General features: G+C 42.1%; 1 protein-coding gene across 2 annotated transcripts in view; it reads right to left on the reverse strand.

The window, feature by feature from the left end:
* Positions 1-23,956, reverse strand: part of LOC112253557 (leucine-rich melanocyte differentiation-associated protein) — a 427,723-nt gene that overhangs the window by 145,088 nt on the left and 258,679 nt on the right. For both annotated transcript variants that reach the window (XM_042299054.1, XM_042299055.1), the window contains exons 3-5: positions 15,898-16,024; positions 13,908-14,047; positions 667-799 (exon numbers count right to left, since the gene is read on the reverse strand). In XM_042299054.1, the coding sequence (XP_042154988.1) occupies positions 667-799; positions 13,908-14,047; positions 15,898-16,024 (400 nt within the window). The remainder of the gene's footprint in view (positions 1-666; positions 800-13,907; positions 14,048-15,897; positions 16,025-23,956) is intronic.

Raw genomic sequence — 23,956 nt, forward strand, 5'->3', positions numbered from 1 at the left:
ACACACACACACTCATTAAAGAGAGTCCCCTCGGAGGGAGGGAGAGGGGGCACGGTAAGGGCTTCTGTTCAAAGGGCTACCACACCAGGACCCCTGCAACGGGAGACTGACACTCAGACACGGATGAAGAAAGGAGGACAGGAAGGAATGAAAGAGAAGGAGGGGGGGGGGGTTTCACTGCTCATACACATCACTTAATTATGGTCTTAATAGGGTTAGATGGTTTAGACAAATGATTGACCCCAACGCGAGGTGAGGGAACTATTAGAAAATCAGCTATATCAGAGATATAGGATCTCTCTCATCACACTGCTAATGAGGGGGACTCCATTCAACCCTCTGAATGGCTGAAAAAGAAACAACTAGTTCTTTATTTCCTGATGGGTTCCATAAACTGGGAAGTGAATGTTTTTTGTTGTCTCTTTATTCACTTACTGTACTCTAGTTTCTCTGGACTGGAAAGCCCTAAATATGTCTTCTCCTGGATGAAGAGCCAGTACCTCCTATCAGGAATGTAACACCTCATTCAGTTACATACTTCAAGACACTTTATACTGTATCTAACTTTCAATTGAGATTCTCCATTGGAAGTGCTTGTTAATCCAGGGCCAGGCCTAATCTGTGTCCGGAAAAGCAGCGGTATTACAATTTAAAGTGTGCACTCACCACCATGTCTGATGACATGGGTTTAACCACCTTCATGAAGGCTCCCCGTGCCTCAGCCTCCTGCTGTTCTGTCTTACAAACCTTCCTAGTGTCTAGGAACTTTAGGGTGGGTAGCTTGTGCAGAACAAAGTACCTGAGGAAAAACACACACACGCAAAAATGTTGGTAACACTTTTTGCTAACAGATATGACATAAAATATGATCTACAAGAGATGTACTTTACGTATTACACCATGAAATGTCTCAGTTGACTGTACACCAAAACATATAACACACACTTTACTTTATAGAATAGGGGAATTAACAATATCGACAGAAAAACAAACAAATGTATTTGAGTAAAAAGTCCTATATTTCGATAGAAACTGAACACATCTAGTGAATACATAATCAAACCACAAGATGTGTATATATTGTAGTTAAACATCATCTTCCAGAGCTTAACAACTTGTTCATATCCACGTACAAAAGCTATTATGCAAATGAAATGACAGAAATTCCAATTTGTAAAACGGGACATATCAACAAACAACTTGAAAAGACTACTTGTTTACTTAGTAGAGATATAATGGCGATGCCATCTATCCTTCCATGCAATAACCTTCAAAGTTGATAAAAATAAGGGCAGAAATATAAATAGAACGAAAGGAGATACGCCCCATCTGCCAGAGCTGTCATTCCTGTAACATCACAGATATCTTCTCTAAGCTTTCAGACACTATCTTTCATTGGGAGGGAGAGGAAACATCAGGTTGATAACGGCTGGGATACGGAGATGACAACACATCCATTCAGAAAGCGGGTGGGAACAGAGGACAGCAGAGGAAGGGAGAGGAGGACAGAGGAGAGGAGGACAGAGGAGAGGAGGACAGAGGAGAAGAGGACAGAGGAGAGGATAACATTGGAGAGAAGGACAGAGGAGAGGAAAACAGAGGAGACGAGAAAACAGGAGAGGAGGACAGAGGAGAGGAGAACAGAGGAGAGAAGGACAGAGGAGAGGAGAACAGAGGGAACAGAGCAGAGGAGAACAGAGGAGAGGACAGCAGAGGAGAACAGAGGAGAGGAGGACAGAGAGGAGGAGGACAGAGGAGAGGAGAATAGAGGAGAGGAGAACAGAGGAGAGCAGAGGAGAGGAGGACAGAGGAGAGGAGAGCAGAGGAGAGCAGAGCAGAGGAGATAAGAGGAGAGGAGAGCAGAGGAGTGGAGAACAGAGGAGAGGAGGACAGAGGTGAGGAGAGCAGAGGAGAGGAGGACAAAGGAGAACAGAGGAGAGGAGGACAGAGGAGAGGAGAGCAGAGAAGATGAACAGAGTAACAGACATGTCAAGGCTGGAGGTTACAGCCAAACAGAACAGAGTAACAGACATGTCAAGGCTGGAGGTTACAGCCAAACAGAACAGAGTAACAGACATGTCAAGGCTGGAGGTTACAGCCAAACAGAACAGAGGAAGAGACAGCAGCAGAAGTAGCTAAGTGATGGGTGAGGAGGGACATGGAGGAACCACGATATGGACACAGACAGGCTTCATACAGAAGGTGATGATGGTGGTAACAGTAGGGGTGAAGATAGATAGTAAAACCAATGTCAGCATGTCAACACACTAGGATTATAGGGAAGGGGGATATTGATTGATCTATAAACTTGTCACGACTTCTTCTGAAGTCGGTGCCTCTCCTTGTTCGGGCGGCGCTCGCCGTTGCCGGACTACTAGCCATAACGGGTCCACTTGTTTTGTCTTTGTTTTCACACACCTGTTTTCCATTTCACAATTATTTGTGCCTGTATTTAGACCCCCATGGTGTTGTGCGGGATTATTCATGTTCAGTTAGGTTGATTTTGATGGCTAGTTTTTTGACAGGTGCTGTGTTCACCTATGCGTTATCTTTAATCGTCTTGTTTTGGTCAAGTGTAACTGTTACCTTGTGCCTTGTTGAGTAAAGTACGTTGCTCACTCATTCTGCTCTCCGGCGCCTGACTTCATGCACCAGCTACACTCACCTTCTGACAAAACTATAAAAGATGATACAAACAGTATATTATGTCTCAAGCCTGAGGACATCTGAGAGGGTATAGTACAAATCAGGATATAGGAATTCTACTGGGAACTTGCCTAAATATTCTGAAATATATTTTTATTATTTAGAAAAATAAGCTTGAAATGGGCATGGCCTACTTAATTCAACAACCAAAAACACACATCTAAGTTTATATTTCTTATGTCACGTCCTGACCTCAGTTCCTTTTTTTATGTCTCTATTTTAGTTTGGTCAGGGCGTGAGTTGGGGTGGGCATTCTATGTTTTTGTTCTATGTGTTATAGTTCTATGTGTTTGGCCTGGTGTGGTTCCCAATCAGAGGCAGCTGTCAATCGTTGTCTCTGATTGAGAACCATACTTAGGCAGCCTTTTCCCACTATGGGTTGTGGGTAGTTGTTTTCTGTGTCTGTGTTTCACCATACAGAACTGTTTCGATTTTCATCTCGTTGTTTCATTTGGTTATTTTGTATTCAGTGTTCAGTTATATTTCATTAAAATGGACACTTACCACGCTGCGTTTTGGTCCGATCTTTCATACTCCTCAGATGAAGAAGATCGTTACATCTTAATAAACCCCAAAATCAAGTTATTTCTGATTGTTTATCAAAGTCAGCTGGCTAACTTATTGATCCTACTTTGTAGTATACCCCTCAGGCCAGAGGTGTTTTAGCAGTAGAGGAGGCACGTACACAGATACCTGCGCCCCTGTACCCGCCCCGTCGCCCTCCCACTCGCCAAGTGCCCATTTGAGTGGTGGTAAACTTAGTTTGAGTGTGTGTAGTAAGCTACCCAGTTTAAATATCAACAGTACCGCCACAGAAGCAGCACTTGAGCATTTATTTCCTTATAGAATCATAGCCGCTGGAAGGGTGCTGGAGGTAAATAAATTTTCCAAAGCTATAGAATTACTGCTATCTGTTCAGAAAGAAATGAAATAATTCAGAATAGCCTAGTACACCTTGCCTGACGACTCAAACTGAATTCTTCCACTGCTCTATGTTCGCTACATTCTTCAGTCTGAGACTGAGGTCGATTGTGGTGAAGTTAAAATGAGAGGTTTTGTACAAAACAAAGTCATCAGCGGTTTCTGGGACCAATCAGAATGGTTAGAGAACGTGTTTGCGTTCTAGAAATCATCAGGGAGGTTCTCAGATCCAGACTCATTGCGGGGAAGAAACTAGCATCCGTGGGCGTGGCATAGCGTTTGGCCCGGAGCAAGGAGTTTGGGTAGCCAGGCAATACTACACCATGATTAGGCCAATAATTGAGCCACAGAGGATCAATAGCTTCTTTAAAAAACTGCCTCGTGGATTGTGTGGAGCTCAATAACAAGGCATAGCCTATAGTCTGGAATGCGCAGCAAATCTGTCAGCGAACAACATGAAGACAAAACAGGCCTTTCGCAATATTTCAAATACAATCGCTGGAAAACACAAGTTGGAAAGCAAATGGCTCCTGCTGAAAAGAAAAGAATCTGGGAAAGGAGGTACGGCAGGGCGGGCCAGGCCCCCTAAGGCTCGCCCATAACACTGTCCCTGGAGTGAGCTGTGCATCGTTGGGTGAGTCAGTGAAACTAGAAAGCTTTTTAGGAGTATAATGTCCTCCTCATATTGTACAATATGTGTGTCTCCACACACCTAGACCTAGGCAATTGATTGATTCCTGGTCGTTTTTATTGATTTCAGATTCTCAGTTTGTCAGTGTCAAAGTAGCCTATCATTTTCATAATAAAAAACATTCTACCAAAGTCTCCAGTCGTGATGAATGATTTAGAATTGCATGAAATGCATTTATAAAAGGCCACATTTTTCACAGACCATGCATGGGCTACTAAAAAAGACTCAAGGCAAACATACAATTCTGGAGAACTCTCCCAATTTCTCTGGTCGGACGAATTAATGCCATTAAAATGGTCTTCCTCCCACAACTGCTCTACCTATACCAGAACATCTCAGTATTCATACCTAAATCCTTTCATAAACAACTGGACTCAATTATCAATTCTTTCATCTGGGATTATAGAACACACAGGATAGATGGAAGGAGGATTGTCTCTCCCAAACTGTATATTTTATTACTGGGCTGCTAACCTCCGCGCTGTTACGTTTCTGATGGATGACACACTTCCGTCATCCAGCTGGTTTAGTATGGAGCGTGAGGAGTGTCACCCCTTCTCTATTGGTGCTGTTACGTTTCTGCTGGATGACACACCTCCGTCATCCAGCTGGTTTAGTATGGAGCGTGAGGAGTGTCACCCCTTCTCTATTGGTGCTGTTACGTTTCTGATGGATGACACACTTCCGTCATCCAGCTGGTTTAGTATGGAGCGTGAGGAGTGTCACCCCTTCTCTATTGGTGCTGTTACGTTTCTGCTGGATGACACACCTCCGTCATCCAGCTGGTTTAGTATGGAGCGTGAGGAGTGTCACCCCTTCTCTATTGGTGCTGTTACGTTTCTGATGGATGACACACTTCCGTCATCCAGCTGGCTCAGTATGGAGCGTGAGGAGTGTCACCCCTTCTCTATTGGTGCTGTGATTCTGTTGCCTGTCAATCTGGAGATGTCACTTTATTGTAACAATCCTATTATACATAACACAGTCCGAATCTGGAAGCAAATTAAAGTCCACTTAGAGTTTAGACCAATGTCATTCATGCTCCCTGTTGCCAGGAATCCCTCCTTTGCCCCCTCTAACCTTGATAACAACTTTGAGCGATGGGGAGAGTTGGGGATAAGTACCATAGGGGATTTATATATAGAAGGGACCTTTGCTTCCTTTGAGTTGCTGAGGGAAACGTATAATCTTCCCAGAAGTAACTTTTTCAGACACCTACAAATTAGAGACTATGTTAGAAAACACCTCCCAACATTTGGGAATGCTAAACCTTCCATGTTTGACGAATGCATACAAATATGCCCCACCTCAAACAAACTGATATCTCGTCTATATGACGCTTTTCAATCTGTTCTACAGATGCCATTAAGGCAAAATGGGAGGAAGAACTAGGGACTGACATTTCAATGGCAGACTGGGAAGAGAGCTTGGAGTATATCCATACATGCTCCATTAACTCCAGACATCGTCTCATACAATTCAAGGTATTACACTATTCCAAAACCAAACTGCTATGGATATTTCCTGATACATCCCCTATGTGTGATAAATGTCAGGCTGCGCAGGGTACACTACTCCACTGCTTTGCCCTATGCTCTAGCTTGTATGGTTATTGGTGTGGAATTTTTAGGATCCTCTCTGAAGTTCTGGAGACTTCAATAGACCCAGACCCGCTTCTGATAATCCTGGGAGTGTCTGATTCCCTAAACGGATTAACCCCCAAAAACAACTCATCTCTCATCTCTCTGTTTTGGAAAAGGAGGGAAGCACCCTCTACCAAATTATGGCTCAGCGAATTGGCAAACACTGTACACTTAGAAAGAATTAGATATATTCTGAACAATAAATTATCAACATTTGATCAAATCTGGCAGCCTTTCCTCTCCTACTTGGACGAGTCGGCGCTGTGAATTTGTACTTATTAACGCACTCTCAATTGTAATATTTTAATCTCCTTTTGGGCAGCAGTCAGAAGGGGGGATAAAGGGGGGGAATAAGGGGGTGGGGGATAAAGGGGGGTGACATCTACCCTCTTTCTTTCTACATGTCCTTGTTCTGTAGGTCTTGTTTTGTAATATTTGTTCTGCACCCAGAACTCTGGGTCTTGTTGTTCCTGTATGCTCTTTCATGTTTAGATAAGAATTGTATACCTGTCTTTTATACCTATACACCATTCTTGTGTGTGTTCAATAAAAATATTTGAAACAAAGATGATCAATGGAAACAGGATGCACCTGAGCTCAATTTCGAGTCTCATAGCAAAGGGTCTGAATACATATGTTAATAAGGTATTTGTGTTTTTATTGTATTTTTTTAGTTTTTTGTTAACATTTGTCAAATCCAGCTTTCGCTTTGTCAGTATGGGGTATTGTGTGTAGATTGCTGAGAAAAAAACATTTATTTAATCCATTATAGAATAAGGTTGTAACGTAACAAAATGTGGAAAAAGTCAAAGGGTCTGAATACTTTTCGAATGCACTGAATGTGTATGCGACAAATAACACTGGATTTGATTTCACATACACTGTAGCTAGGATGTCAAACTTCCTCCGTTACAACACAAAGAGAGAGGTAGAGAGGGAGAGAGAGAAAGAGGCAGAGAGAGAAAAAGAAAGAGAAAAAGAAAGGTTATTTCGCTGGGCAACTTCTGTTTTCACAGTATTCATATTTTCTTTCACACATTAAAACAGTGATGACTGAATCTGCTCTTTATAAAGACACACAGCACCATATTTCATTATTTGTGTGTATTTATATTATTATGCCATTGGACTAAATGACACCGTTCAGTGAGCGACACAGTACTTGACTGCTTGCCTTGGTAATTGAGAGAGATGGAATCTGAATCACGCTCAAATTGATGTTTTACAGTGTGACACATTATGAATATTACATCACAGGACCATACACAGTATCAGTCAGGGCATGGTAGAGAGAGAGAGAGAGGGAAAGAGAGAGAGAGGGAGAGAGTGTGAGAGAGAGGGAAAGAGAGAGAGAGAGCGTGTGAGAGAAAGAAAGAAATGCAGAGAGAGAGAGAGCGAGAGATAATTGTTTTATTTTACCTTTATTTAACCAGGCAAGTCAGTTAAGAACAAATTCTTATTTTCAATGACGGCCTGGGAACAGTGGGTTAACTGCCTGTTCAGGGGCAGAACGACAGATTTGTACCTTGTCAGCTCGGGGGTTTGAACTTGCAACCTTCCGGTTACTAGTCCAACGCTCTAACCACTAGGCTACCCTGCTGAGAGAGAGAGTGTGAGAGAGATAGTGTGAGAGAAAGAGAGAGAGAGAAAGAGAGAAAGACACACAGAGAGAGAGAGCGAGCGAGAGATCCTCTGTGCTAGTAAATTATTAATACAGAACACAAAGTCAGGAACAAGCACTTAGGGCTAAAACAGACAAAAGAGAGTGTTTTTTTTCCTTTTATCGTGTTTCATGTAGAGGCTGACAAATGGTGGTCACATCGCATGAAGGCTGTGATATTTAATGCATGGTCTGCACTGCTAGTAAACACTCATTTGTGGTTGTGACTAGTCACACATGAAATGCATTTTGCCCAACCAGAGGTGGTTTGATAAAGCTTTTAAAACCAGGAGGTTCAATCCACAATCTGGTTGAGAAACGGAACGTTCGTTCCCCTTTCAATACATTAAATACATTAAAAAGTTCCCAAAAATATAATAACTTTCAAAAATCTGAATATAAATAGTTGTTCAAATTAAAAAAATATATCGGCAGATTGATGAGGTACGTCTTGGTCAGCTAAACTTACTAAGATGTACAGTACCTCCAACAACACATAAAACCTCAAATACAGTTGAAGTCGGAAGTTTACATACACTTAGGTTGGAGTCATTAAAACTTGTTTTTTCAACCACTCCACAAATTTCTTGTTAACAAACTATAGTTTTGGCAAGTCAGTTAGGACGTCTACTTTGTGCATAACACAAGTAATTTTTCCAACAATTGTTTACAGACAGATTATTTCACTTATAATTCACTGTATCACAATTCCAGTGAATCAGAAGTTTACATACACTAAGTTGACTGTGCCTTTAAACAGCTTGGAAAATTCACGGCTTTAGAAGCTTCTGATAGGCTAATTGACATCATTTGAGTCAATTGAAGGTGTACCTGTGGATGTATGTCAAGGCAATAGTACGCAAGTACAAACACCATGGGACCACGCAGCCGTCATACCGCTCAGGAAGGAGACGCGTTCTGTCTCCTAGAGATGAAGATACTTTGATGCGAAAAGTGCGAATCAATCCCAGAACCGCAAGGAGATTGTGAAGATGCTGGAGGAAACAGGTACAAAAGTATCTATATCCACAGTAAAACAAGTCCTATAACGACATAACCTGAAAGGCCGCTCAGCAAGGAAGAAGCCACTGCTCCAAAACCGCCATAAAAAAGCCAGACTATGTTTTGCAACTGCACATGGGGAAAAAGATTGCACTTTTGGAGAAAGGTCCTCTGGACTGATGAAACAAAAATAGAACTGTTTGGCCATAATAACCATTGTTATGTTTGGAGGAAAAAGGGGGAGGATTGCAAGCCGAAGAACACCATCCCTGGGGTGGCAGCATCATGTTGTGGGGGAGCTTTGCTGCAGGAAGGACTGGTGCACTTCACAAAATAGATGTCATCATGAGGTAGGAAAATTATGTGGATATATTGAAGCAACATCTCAAGACATCAGTCAGGAAGTTAAAGCTTGGTTGCAAATGGGTCTTCTAAATGGACATTGACCCCGAGCATACTTCCAAAGTTGAGGCAAAATGGCTTAAGGACAACAAAGTCAAGGTATTGGAGTGGCCATCACAAAACCCTGACCTCAAACTCATAGACAATATGTGGGCAGAACTGAAAAAGTGTGTGCAAGCAAGGAGGCCTACAAACCTGACTCAGTTACACCAGCTCTGTCAGGAGGAATGGGCCAAAATTCACCCAACTTATTGTGGGAAGCTTGTGGAAGGCTACCCGAAACATTTGACCCAAGGTAAACAATTCAAAGGCAATGCTACCAAATACTAATTGAGTGTATGTAAACTTCTGACCCACTGGGAATGTGATGAAAGATATAAAAGCTGAAATAAATCATTCTCTCTACTATTATTCTGACACATTCTTAAAATAGAGTGGTGATCCGAATTGACCTAAAACAGGGAATTTTTTACTAAGATTAAATGTCAGGAATTGTGAAAAACTGAGTTTAAATGTATTTGGCTAAGGTGTATGTAAACTTACGACTTATTAACACTGTGTTCTAGCTAGCTATTTGTGTAGGTAGCTTACAAGTAAACCCAATGATAATATCACACCTGTAATTCTGCCCAAAAACTATTAGAATGTATCTTAACCAGTGGCATAAGTGCATTTTAGGTGAGCGCTGATGCCACCCTGTGATAAGTAGTGCCCACTTTGTCAAAGGCCGGGGCGCAAAATATTTATCTTGATTTCTAGCGCGCCTCTCCAGGGTGCTGTTGGAGAGATGCATTGCTGCTGCGCTCCACCAACCTTCCGTCCAAAACAATCGTCTATCATAAATCATGTAGCAGATTTAGGATACGATAGAAAGAGAATGTGGCCTTTTCTGTAGCCTACAGGCTGGAGATAAATTGTATGACAATTTAATGAGACGGACACTTTTAACATTGTGCAGGTTTCTCCGATCAAATAACCTGATCTAAACGGCGCCCAATCAAATAAAAAAAAGCGCTGACATGTTAACAAACATTCATATTCTAACAACAGGACAGGTCAAAGTAAAATGAACAATATGGACAATCAGGGTATTCACAACTGTGGAATGGACAATCAGGGTATTCACAACTGTGGAATGGACAATCAGGGTATTCACAACTGTGGAATGGATAATCAGGATATTCACAACTGTGGAATCGACAATCAGGGTATTCACAACTGTGGAATGGATAATCAGGGTATTCACAACTGTGGAATGGATAATCAGGGTATTCCCAACTGTGGAATGGATAATCAGGGTATTCACAACTGTGGAATGGACAATCAGGGTATTCACAACTGTGGAATGGATAATCAGGGTATTCACAACTGTGGAATGGATAATCGGGGTATTCACAACTGTGGAATGGATAATCAGGGTATTCACAACTGTGGAATGGATAATCAGGGTATTCACAACTGTGGAATGGATAATCAGGGTATTCACAACTGTGGAATGGATAATCAGGGTATTCACAACTGTGGCCCAGGAGTTTCACCCTGTGGACTACATTGTCATGATCAATGGTTTTCGAGTTTGTATCCGTAAATATTTTGACGAGCTGGTCATAGCGAAAAAGAAAATACTTCTGCATTTTCCACCGTGTAAAGACATTGATTATCATTGCAAATAGGCTCAGGATGACTCCTGAGAAAGTTGGGTAGCCGATATTCAGAGCAAAAGTCTAAGCCGTTGTGTTTGGGGGTGGGGGGTACTATGCTAACATATGGTATTTTTTGGATCATTTAGCCATTTGACTTAGGATGTTAGAACCCCTTTAGGTATACATTTTAAAACAATACAATATTGAATTTGGCCTTTACTACCGTAGTCCATAGCAGAGCATGTGATTTGAGCTGGAGTTGGAGCATAGTGTGCCCAATTTGACTGGAGCATGGAGCGAGTCTACCAAAGCCTGGCGCGTTGGCCTTCTCACCCACTCCAATTTCGCTCCTGTACCGCTCACTTCAAGAGCCCAGGCCAGGCCCAGCCAAGCATTTGTAGTCTACTTGTGTGCTGCTATAGCCCCTTGCTTTAGCTACTGTTATCTAGTATGCTAAATATTTTCATAAAAAAATGATAAAACACCCAGGTGAAAAATCAAGGTGATTTACAAAGATGAGGAGGACACATCCCAAAAGTATGATGGTGTACTTTATACGTGCACATGCTAACAGAAAGGAATGAGGTGGGTAGCTAGCTAAGTGTGTCATTGTAGCAAAGTATTTCTAAACAAAAATCAGAACTCTTAAAATGTATATTATCTATACAATAGGCCTGACATATTACCTCTTTCAAGGAGCTTTCCATTTTGATAGGGTTATTTTCCCGATAAAACCTTTAGGCCTACCTATAATAATAAAAATAATTTAAAAACAACTCTGCATCGCTGCCCAGTCTGGCATGAGTGGCGTGTTTAGCATCCCCAGTGGCTCTGCAAGAGCAGATAGGGTATTCTCCGCTGCAGGCACCATTGCATGTGCCTGAAGCCAGACTCTGGCCAAACTCATGTTTCTAAAACATTATTCAAAGCATTTTTAGTTTAATTTGTATTTTATTCTAAGTAAGGCACAGCCTATATGCACAATGTTGTTTAAATGCTGAGCGCTATAATATTCCTGCAAATGCTTCACAATGTATTTCTTTGTAGGCTATAGCCTTGAAATCATTGAAATAATAGGCTAATAATATAGCTTAAATAATAAATGTTTGTTCTTTCTTACATCTTGCCCAAACTGGATGCATGCGTGCATCAGCGTGCACCATCGTGCGCAAATGGATTTTGTCCCTCCACACCAAACGCGATCACGACACGCAGGTTGAAATATCAAAACAAACTCTGAACCAATTATATTATTTTGGGGATAGGTCAAAAAGTATTAAACATTTATGGCAATTTAGCTAGCTAGCTTGCAGTTGCTAGCTACTTTGTCCTATTTAGCTAGCTAGCTTTCTGTTGCTAGCTAATTTGTCCTGGGATATAAACATTGAGTTGCTATTTTACCTGAAATGTACAAGGTCCTCTACTCTGACAATTAATCCACACATAAAACGGTCAACCGAATCGTTTCTAGTCATCTCTCCTCCTTCCAGGCTTTTTCGTCTTTGGACTTTATATGGCGATTGGCAACTTTCATAATAAGGTGAATTAACACAACTGACATCAATTCATCTTTCAATCACCCACGTGGGTAAAACCAATGAGGAGATGGGTTCTCACCCATCAATCACCTACGTGGGTATATGCTTCTAAAAGCCAATGAAGAGATGGGAGAAGCAGGACTTGCATCGCGTTCGGCACCACAAATAGAAGCAACTTCTATTTTAGTGGCTGGCAACGCAGACGCTCATTGGCGCAGGAGCAGTATGGGTGCAATGATATAATAACATGTATGTGTACATTTATTTTGTAATGCTCGCACACGTGACGCTTCCGGTTTGGGCAGCGTGTTAGGCTATCTGTCTGTCTGACCTATTTAGAATGTTTTGATGCTGTTTAATACGACAAGTAACTTATTTCAAATGATGAGTGCTGCTTACAGTCACCTTTTCATGTTGTTTATTAAAATACTCTTTATTCAAATCATATGGTTTGGTTTCAATAGTTTAGCTCACATTGAATGACACATTTAGAAATAGCAAAAAAGACAGTCAAAAAACAAATGATAAAGTATATGTTTTTAAAGTGTCTGTCCTATATCTAGAAGATATAAGAAAGATAAAGAAATATTTTAATTTTTTTGGACACATATTTAACCTCTTATTTTTGTTGGGACAAAACTTCCTCCATATTCCATTTGTTTGTCTGGGTTACCTTCAGACGAGTCCCGTGGGACATGTGGGGGTCGTAGAGTAAAACGGAGAACATCATGGTATTCCTGAGAGTCTCCCATTTTCATTGTTGGTAGTTGTGGGCCAAACCATCCGGACACTACAGATGTTTTCATGAGGAGGCGGATGCGGTAGATTGAGACGCAGCCCATGCAAAAAAACTGATATCGCTAGCTTAAATGTACAGATTTTTATATTATGTTATTTAGATTGCCACACGGGTGTGTCAATGAACTATTAAGGATTTTAAATAGCCAAAGTGATTAGTCACAGGAATAAGAACTAATAAAGCCAATGCAACTGCCTGTTTTACAAACGGTAGGCCTACCACATGGATGGTCATTCATAAAATTCCATTGCGTGCCGACATGCTAGTAAGCACGGACAGACGCCAACGTTTCTTTTTGTATTTTACAAACAGTAGGCCTACCACATAGATGGGCGTTCATAAATAATGTCAGGCAACACTGTAGGCTACACCCCAGTAAGCACGGACCAATGCCGATGCCTTTTGGACACATTGTTTTGGTGCAGTCCGGACCGGCCTTGATTTCCATATTCACAGACGTTGGCTTTTGGTCCGGTCAGGAAGTCTATAGTTTGGCTCGGTCCGGACTGGACCAGCCTTGATTTGGCCCAAACATCCATAAATGACATATTTCTAACTTTCATTCAGAAACGAAAATTAACCATATATCAACATCTGGAAAATACGCATTTTTTCCCCTTTCAGTCAGAACCTAAATTGAACGTTTGGAAAATACTATTTTAGACATCTTTTCAACGTCATTGTGCTTACTGGGACTATTCTAGTTTAGCGGTGCCAGCTATTTTTTTGTCTTGCCCTGGGACGGCAGAACGGCCAGGAACAAACAACATGAGAGAACAAACAACATGAGTTTTTAAGACATCATCACTGTGCAACCCTTTGGCAATGACCTGTATCTCTGACTGTCATCCTCCTTCCTGTTCTTGTATGTGTGTGTGTGTACTGTATACACATGTCCCTACCTGTATCTCTGGTAGTCATCCTCATCCTTGTCCAGGCTGACCAGCTGGTTGGGACAGGCCTCGTTTCCCAGCAGGCTGAGGTACTGCAGCGACGGAGTTGCCTCCGCCAAGTGTTCCAGCAGTGCCTCGATGTCAGTCAGGTGTCAGAGGTCAAGGCTGCTAATTACATTAGCATTTACCCCCCCCCAGCTTCAGAAAGCTAGTCACAGGCAATGGGTTGCTGTGAGAGAGCGGATAAAAATGTAAGGCTCCGAGGCATTTATTTGTCTGTTTCTCTGTATTTTCCCCCTCTCTCTCTCTCTTTCTACCCTGCCATCTTTCTTCCTCTCTCCATTCTCTCTTGCTCTCTCCATTTCTTCTTCTCTCCCTCTCTCCTCAACCCCCCCCCCCCCTCAGGTGGCCGGGTGGGGAGCATTAAAACATTGACAAAATGATGGATGCCCTGTGGTTCAAACGGTCCATGATTCGCAGAGCCGTAGCCAACGCCATGAACCCCCAAACATGGAAAAAAGCTACCAGCCTCCCAAACAGGCACAGTCATCACTAATACATTCACTTCATTGGAAAATTGAGCCCAAAGTGTCAAAATGAAAGCGCACTAATGCAGTGGTGGAGTGTGTAAAATGGCACAGCTCCACATCAAGATGTGGTCTAATTGGGGCATTAGCATGTGCAGGCCACTTCACCTCTCTTTCGCTCTCTTTCTCCCTCACCCCCTCCCTATCCCCCTCTCTCTCTTTCTTTCTTTCTCTCTCTGCTTCAGAGCAGTTGACACGCACTTCAAGGAGGCCCAGTTTTAATGTTGACACGGTAGTTGTGTGTTTGCATCATTACCCTGTAGATGGATCTACTGGGGAGGCTACCAGGGACAAACAGGACACGTAGTTAGGCTGGGTTCTTAACGCTACGGGAGGAAGTTGAACCATTTTCTGTCTGATCATAAGCAGTGTAATATTGCAGTGTCTGGATGTGAGTGCTTACGGTTTACTATGATGAAGGTATACAGGTATGGAGCTGTTTAATCATTGATCACAAAATATACATGTAACTGGAAATGTATACAGAGTTACAATAATGACTGCATGTTTGGTTTTCATATGTTAAATGTTCTAGTGTCTTGTTTCAACATATTTATGTGATTTTTTTATTTTGTTGAGGTTTCCAGTTTTACACCCTACTGTTTATGAGTTATTATACTAGTGGTTAATTTGTCAATGTTTGTAGTTGGTTATACTACTAATACATATATATATATATTGCTCTTTCTCAAAGATATGCTCAGAAGTTCCTCTCTTTCCATTTTCTTCCTCAACATATCGACACAGACCCTGCTGTCTTTTATCCCTGTTTCCACTAGAGGTCCCCGTGACGTAGAAACTAGTCTGTGGGGTCTGAGGTACCAAGACCCACATGCCTTTAACACGGCTTTTACATGCACTACAAATACCCCAGAGGCCTTTCAGAGAGATAGAGAACACAGAGATACAGAAGCACAACAACAGGTGCATTCCTAAATTCACTCTGCCTATCTCCTCCGATTTCAGAGTACTCTCGTCAGTGAGCCAGAGCGCAGAATAACTGATGAATTTACAAATGCTCAACACCAGTTGAATGCGGCCGGTGTCGGTAAATGTCAGTACAAAAAAAGAGTAATTCAATTATTGCCAGCAGCACAGTTACGGTCACCAACGCTCTGGATAACATGAAAACAGCCTAACCAGCTCTGCTAGGGTGAGTAAAATGGTCAGAGTGAGTTGTTATCTGTCTCATTTGGGTCTGGAAGTAGTTAGCAAGCTAGCCAACATTAGCCAGTTTACTTGGGTGCTTGACTGCCGTTGTGAGGTCAGAATGCTTGGATCAACCCTACTCCTTGGCCAGAGCGTCCAGTGTCCGCTCTGAACACACCCAGAGACTAATGTTCTTACAGCTCTATGAAGTAGCCAATGCTACAGAATGACACAGAGAATGAGTGCTTCGCTTGAAAGGATATTTGGTTCTTATTGAGTGTCAGGGTGTGGAGGGTGGGTAACCTGGGCAACTGGAGGTCGTTTCCGAGCAGATTGTTGTCGACGACCAGTTCTTCCAGCCCAGTGAACGCTTTCAGGCCAGCCAGTGACCTGCAATGATAAAGCGAGAGAGAGAGAGAGAGAGAGAGAGAGAGAGAGAGAGAGAAGAGAAAAATGATACGGCTCTAAATCTGTGCAGACGGCCATTATGTGCAGAAATAAATATTTCAGCCTCCCTCTTTTCACGCGTCAGCAGAGACAGGGAGAGTTTTGTCAGGGGCCTGTCAGAGAGGGAATGAGGAGAATTAGTGGTGCTGAGTTCCCCTGGCATGGCCTGGACCCGGGACTCAGCGGCGAAGGGCTTCCTTCACAACGCTGGCAGGATGAGGGATGGGGGTCACCAGTGAGTAGCCAGGATTCAAAACAAAAGGCTTCAGAAATGTGGCGGGCAGGATGAATTTGTCAATGTCTTGTGTCTGGAGGCGCCTGGTTTGGCCTGACCCCAACCCTCCATTCCCAAGACAAATCACTCTGTCACACTTCACCTTCATTCCACGGACACAAATTTAACTTGTCATCCATCATCATCACAGCCCGACCAGCCGAATACAGAATACACACTCCCACAATCACAGACTGAATGGAAATGGAAACTTTTTTGAAAACTGTGATGGGGGTTGGTTTAACACCAAAGCATTTTTAGTTAAAGTGTTTTTTTTACAATTTGTTTTTGTGAAGGACTGCAGAACACTCTGATGCACATACATTGATTTTACGCACTCACACACAAACACACACACACACACACAAGTGGGATAAAGATGATGGAGAGCAGTGTTCAGGGTAATGTTAGGGGGATTGCAGAGTTCAACCCTTGTTGAAGGTTTATAAAGCCAGGGTGTGTATTGTATAATCCCTCACACTACACATCCTGTCAACCCACTATGTTAATCATGTGTTCAGGCCATCCTGTCAACCCACTATGTTAATCAAGTGTTCAGGCCATCCTGTCAACCCACTATGTTAATCAAGTGTTCAGGCCATCCTGTCAGCAAAACATGTTAATGTGTCCAGACTGACTTCATTGACATTGAAACCTGGCTGAGAAGAACATTATAGTAGGACTACTTTCTCACATGACTGTCATTTCTATTCATCATTAGAAAAAATAAGAACTTAAGATGTAACACATTCTTTAACCACCACGTTTAAAGACTATATTAGTGAACATAGTGATATTTCTGATGAAGCGTTGTACCTTCTGGTAGGGCTAGTGTCTGTGACTTCATCTATAGAAATATAACAGTTATCATGACAATAGCAAGTTGGTTAGAGCGGTGGGCCAGTAACCGAAAGGTTACTGGATCAACTCCCCGAGCTGACAAGGTAAAAATCTGTCGTTCTGCCCCTGAACAAGGTCCACTGTTCCCCGGTAAATAAAAAATTGTTCTTAACGGACTTGCCTAGTTAAATAAAAGTTAAATAAAATACTTATTTTTTTAAGTGTGGGGAGAAAGAGAGAACACATTCAAACTGGCCTTAAAGAAAAAAAACTACAAGGCACGATGACAAACTAAGACCTTAGAACATCAGATTGTATTCCCATTGAAATCATCCCCCATGTGTGTGTGTGTGTTAATGCATACATACCTGCATGTGTGTCTATAATAGAGTAGGGTCTGTAATCCTGTGTGTTGCATTGTGAACTGCTTGGTTAAAAGAAGCTGCATGGCACAGAGGTTGTTTTCATGTCACCACTGCTGTGTGCACCGGCCGATCTAATCAACTAAATTCACAGCAAGGGGAGAGTAGAGCACAGCACAGCTACCTAATCCCATCCTGGTGGTGTGTGTGTGTGTGTGTGTGTGTGTATATATGTGTTCGACTATACTTGTGGGGACCTGGAGTCCCCACAAAAATATTAAACAAACAAAAATTTGACCAACAGGGGACATTTTGTTAGTCCCCACAAGGTCAAATGCTATTACTATGGAGTTCAGAATTAGTGTTAGAATTAGGTTTGGGATTAGGAGCTAAGGTTAAGTTTAGGGTTAGGTTTAGGGCTAGTGGTTAGGATTTTGAATGTCACTGAATTGTGTGTCCCCACAAGGTTAAATGTGTGTGTGTGTGTGTGTGTGTGTGTGTGTGTGTGTGTGTGTGTGTGTGTGTGTGTGTGTGTGTGTGTGTAGGGGGATACAGTATGAGGATTTACATGAATTGTCTCCAGCTTTTGTTTATTTTATTTAACTAGGCAAGTCAGTTAAGAACAAATTCTTATTTACAATGACGGCCTACCTTTCCCTGGCACTCTCTGCAGATTCCCCTAACACCAACATCTGGTTTCATTACCTTTCTTAGAGCCTAGTTTTAATATGGAGAACAGAGTGAATGCAATTTAGTTAAAAACATAACCAGTCCTCTTTAGTGTTTTACGACAACTAATGAGCATAATTGAAGTCCCAAAGCTCTTATGGTTGGGTCAAATGGAAAACACACACGTGCACAACGCACACACGTGCACAACGCACGCAGGCAGGCACGCACGCACACACACACACACACGGGTGTGGAAAGGAGAGGACAGAGGGGAAAGGAGGCCAAACTAGGAAACGAGAGGCTACACTAGGAGACATGATGGGAAGCAAGAGCCCAGACGAGGAGACAGGAGGCCAGAGGTGGATACATGAGAAGAGATAGGAGAACATAAGAGGAGACAGGAGCCAGGAGAGGAGACAGGAGGCCAGAAGAGGAGCCAGGAGAGGAGACAGGAGGCCAGATGAGGAGACAGGACAGGAGAGGAGACAGGAGGCCAGATGAGGAGACATGAGAGGAGACTGGAGAGGAGACAGGAGGCCAGATGAGGAACCAGGACAGGAGACATACCTGTGACCCAGAGAGGTGTAGACAGAGACAGAGCCATCCGGATCAGTAGTTTAATACTAATTCAGACACACTGATTGATAAACCACCACTGACAGCCCCGCGGAGGGAAGAAAACCCTCTGTGATTATTGGCTGAAATGTCAGTCACTCCTGCCAATGGCGTAGGTCCATCTCATGTCAAATGTCTTTAAGCAAGGAATGACAGTAGGATAATAGTCTCAGATCTTCTACATCTTTCCACTTCTCTCTTTGTGTGTCAGAATAAATCACAGTTGGCATTTTTAGTAGTGTTTAGGATTAGAGGTCAACTGCGGAGACAACCTAACATATATATCCATTCCCTCACAGAGTCCAAATATAACCCAGGACAATCCTAATGAAGACCAGTCACACAGGTAAAGAAAAATCCCCACGGTTATAGAGGACGCTCTATATTCACTTTACTAGTGGATTCTATCTGTAGAGAACCAGATAGATATTTTCAGAACTCTGGTCTGCCTGAGTAGAAAAACAAAACTAAGAGAAGAACACTGAAAAGTCAAGACAGGCCACAGCCTTAGGCCCCGTTTTAAAGTTAGAGGGCCTGTGTGGTGTCACAGCTATTGGTGGTGGTGGAGATTCTGGAGAAGTCATCTCTCTCTTCCAGTAAGACGGCTGTGGACTGGCGAGCAAAATGACACACTGTTCAGAGAGCAACAGATAAATGTTTGATGAATTGGCCAATACTGGGGCAGTGATGGCCTTCATACGTGCATAATGGACTAGCTGCAGCACACTTCAGATAGCCTGCCATGATAAGGCAGAGTAATGAACGAGCGAAGGGAAAAGTAGGATCCGGACGGGTTTTAATAAATGTAATAAGAAAAACTAATGGAAAGAGATGGAGAGATGTCTGGGAGAGGAAAGACAAGACGGAACAGAAACGTCCATCTGTCCATCAGGCTGAATAGTCGATTAGGCTTCATTGGGCGATCACGTCACTCTGGGAGCAATTGGCTGTCCTGTGACTAAAGCAGGTACAGTCAGTTGGGGCTTGGCAATTGGATTGCAGAGTTGCAACGGATTTTGCTATTGAACAACAACAGAACTACACGTCACACCATAACAACAGTTCCCTGGTAATGTGTCTGTGTGTGAAAACACAACAGATCCAATGAGAGGAACATTGTGAAGACTATATGCCCTGAACACCCGTCATGACCCACCTACTCCCATCCAAACACACTGGAGGCAGGCGTCAGTCACTACAGGATGGTGGTCATTATCCCCCAACCCACTTCCAGGAGACACATATAGCTCTCCCCTCTCTCTCTCTCTCTCCATCCTCCCGGGATACATGTCAATTCACACGTTAGAGGATTACACGTTGTTCCCTACCCATGCTGCTGTGAATGACTGCTAATGAGGAGGCTAATCATTGGGGTACATGTGGAGCGGGTTGGTAAATCCTTCCTGAACGGGTTTTATGCGCTTAATCTGCTTTGAATAAGACACAGTCAGTGTCTGATGATGTCATACGCGTAAAGGCATTGCCAACTACAAAGACCCTGATTAGAGGTGAGAGAGGTTCAGACTGAAGTTAACGTAGGGTTACATGTGCAAATAAAACAGATTCAATTGTATACAGCACATTGTCTTAGGCTGAAATAGTCTATGCATTAATCATTTCACAAAATCAACATCAATTGAACCTTAATGAGTTTGATTATAACACTTGAAATGATATTCAAAAGGAGAAACACTACCAACATGTCATTTTTTAATTGGTCAAAAGGTGTGTGATGAGCTTTTATCAACCAATAAGATGGAAGGGAAGTTGGTAGCATATAAATACAGGAAAACTTTACAATGTATGAATAACGGTCAAACTGTCAGTAAGGATAAACTACTAGAAAACATATTTTGATTAAAGCAAACAAAGTAAGGATTTAAAAAAGCCTAGTAGTTGGACTAATAGCACAGATACATGTACAAATAGAAGGTACATTTCTGTGAATGAGTCCACACAAATAGCCTATGACTGTCACATTTTATTTAGGTAAAACAGTCAAGTCATTTTACAAGTACACATTTTTATGTTGAATCAATTTTCAACAATCAATCAATCAAATGTTAACACATTGTATTTGAAACAAGTCTAATCAATTTACAAGTAGGCTGAAAAGAGAATGATATTCTGATAGATATGTTCAGGCTTTGAATAGTTGTTTTCCCTCTATTGGACTAGGCCAGTACTTCCCAAACTGTTTCACTCAGCCCCCCTTCCATCATTCACTAACCATTCCTCTAATCATTCCTCTTCGTGTTGTATGGTCTCAGTGCTTGCAGCACCGCAACCTTTCTTGTGAATGTTAGTATTGAATGATTAGTTGTCTCTTCATATGACAAATGCTTTCATCCCTCTGTGAGACTGAGCTGAAAATCAATTCTTAGATGCCATCTTTGTCATTATGTAGCACACACACACACACACACACACACACACACACACACACACACACACACACACACACACACACACACACACACACACACACACACACACACACACACACACACACACACACACACACACACACACACACACACACCATAAAACCAAAAGCTTCCTTCATGTCTCTGTCAGTTTAAATATGACCCCATCATTACATTATTCACTTCAGTGTTGTCAACATTCCACATTAGGCCTGAGCCAGTTCAACTAGCATCTCCCAGCCTTGTGTATGCCTCAACGTTCACCTAATAGCAAATAATCACTAGAGGCCTGTCACTGCATGGCAGATGATGGATGGGCTTTGATGGACGACCCTGCCACAGCCATGTCCACTAATGCATTATGATAGACCTCATCTATAGGATAGACCACACGAAAGCCTTTCATCCTAGACAAAGACAGATGCACACAGACACGCAAGCACAAATACAATTACACACACACCTGGGCTAGTTCTCTCCAGGGTATGATGATTACACTGCCCCCTATTGTTCTCAGTATTAACATGCAAACTACACAACTATCTTTGATCTCTCACTCGCTGACACAAATCCTTTCAAGCCCCAATGTTTCCCTCCAAAGGTAATTAGCGCTAATTAAAAAGTTTTGAAAGCAGTCGAAGGGTGCTGTTGATGCCTCCGCCAACCGCCCTACACTCCTATTCAAATTACCCATCAGCCCCCTACCAGAGTCCTGAGAATGTGTTTGTCAGCTGTGTTCCTGCCGTGTGATTGCTGTGAGGACGACGACACCAGTCTGACTAAAACCGGTATGTGGAAGTCATGTAGGAACCTGCTATCTCAGTGAGGGGGTCTAACTGGCACCGGTGGTACTTCCTTCTAACAAACCGGTGCTCTACGGGAGCAATAAAAGATGTTGGTAACAGTAGAACGACAAATAGAACAGGTGTGGTCTCTGATTGCAAAACTGGTGCTTGATTGAGGCTTGTAAACTATAGCTGTAATTAGATTGAATATTTCAATATATTTATATACAGTACCGGTCAATAGTTTGGACACACCTACTCATTCCAGGGTTTTCTTTATTTTTACTATTTTCTACATTGTAGAATAATAGCGAAGACATCAAAACTATGAAATAACACATATGGAATCATGTATTATCAAAATATATTTTATGTTTGAGATTCTTCAAAGTAGCCACCCTTTGCCTTGATGACAGCTTTGCACACTCTTGGCATTCTCTCAACCAGCTTCATGAGGTAGTCACCTGGAATGGATTTTAAATAACAGGTGTGTCCAGGTACTGTATATATGTTAAACACAACATCACGTAGTATTATTATTATCATACATAGTACATACCATATTGAATTAGCATACCGTATTATACCAAACTAACACAAACTAACACAGTTCAACATAATTTATGAACACATTTGTAATTAAACGTAGCCTGGTTTGTGTGTAATCATCAGAGTGATCAAGACAACAATTCACTGCTCTGCATCTTCACTAGTATGGTAGTCCCACCCACCATCCCTCCATCCTGCTCCCTTCTTCAACTGGTTATTATCATATAATTAGCTGTCGTTCCAGTGTATCATTAAGAGGTTCGCTAAGTGTCAGGTACAGCAGCGTCTTAGGAAATGACAAGGGGAAAGCAATATCGTTCCACAATGTTACGGCATGGTAATTACATCTACAGCATCAGGAGCGGGCAGGGACAGAAGTGATAATTAGACTAGTAGTCATACTAATTAAAACCTCTATATACCCCCCACCCCCTGTTTTATCTGTACTTCCCTATTATGAAGGAATATACTGTAGTTATTCATGCTTAAATGAAGATGTACCATAAAGGGTAAATGAGCAGTACACAACTAAGCTACATTCCTTGTGGGTGTGATTGAATCCAGCCTTAGTTGAGTGATTAAAGGTTTGATTTCTTTCAGCTGTCAGCCAAATGATGTACCTTAAGTATATGTTTGTAGCTGATATATACTATCCATATGTGTGTGGTGAGTGCTTGTGAGATACCATGTAGCTGCATCTACAAGAACAAGAAATACAGGAAAAACTGTCTACCAATCTACATCTCTCAACTGGTTGTCTTTGTCTCGTTTTACACCGTACACAGAGATAATAGAACATGTCACTTCACAAGACCGTTTGAAATAGAATGACAACCACTAATTCAAATGTTACATTATAACTGACATCTTTGTGCCTGTATAATTGGCAGCGTATCCCAGTTAGGACTTACATATTTATCGTTCCGCCGGAGATGCTCAAAGCCGCGGACAGATAGGAGATTTTGATGGCACAACAGTCCAATGTGGGGAAAAATAGAACTGTACGTCAACTGTCGCTCTGTCAAGTGAAGTATTTTGTCACAATGAGCTTGAGAATAAACATGATTAGACACGGCAAACCAAACGTTGGAAGCTCTGTCTGTAGTGGTAAAAAAAATACAGCATCTTAATGAAGATGGAGAAGCCCTTCACACCAACTGGCAGACACTTGGCATGATGGGTGGATTAACAACACCGCAACATTATGGACGACAAAGTTTACAAGGAAGTCACATTTCCTAATCGTCACAGGACCTTGATACAAAAGCAAAGAAAACGATTGCCCAATCTCCAGAGTTACCTGTCTATCTCTGTTAGAGTGTTTGTGTACTTTTCAAAAGCCTTCACTGAAA

The sequence above is a fragment of the Oncorhynchus tshawytscha genome, linkage group LG16 (genome assembly GCF_018296145.1).
Source record: "Oncorhynchus tshawytscha isolate Ot180627B linkage group LG16, Otsh_v2.0, whole genome shotgun sequence".
NCBI lineage: Eukaryota > Metazoa > Chordata > Actinopteri > Salmoniformes > Salmonidae > Oncorhynchus > Oncorhynchus tshawytscha.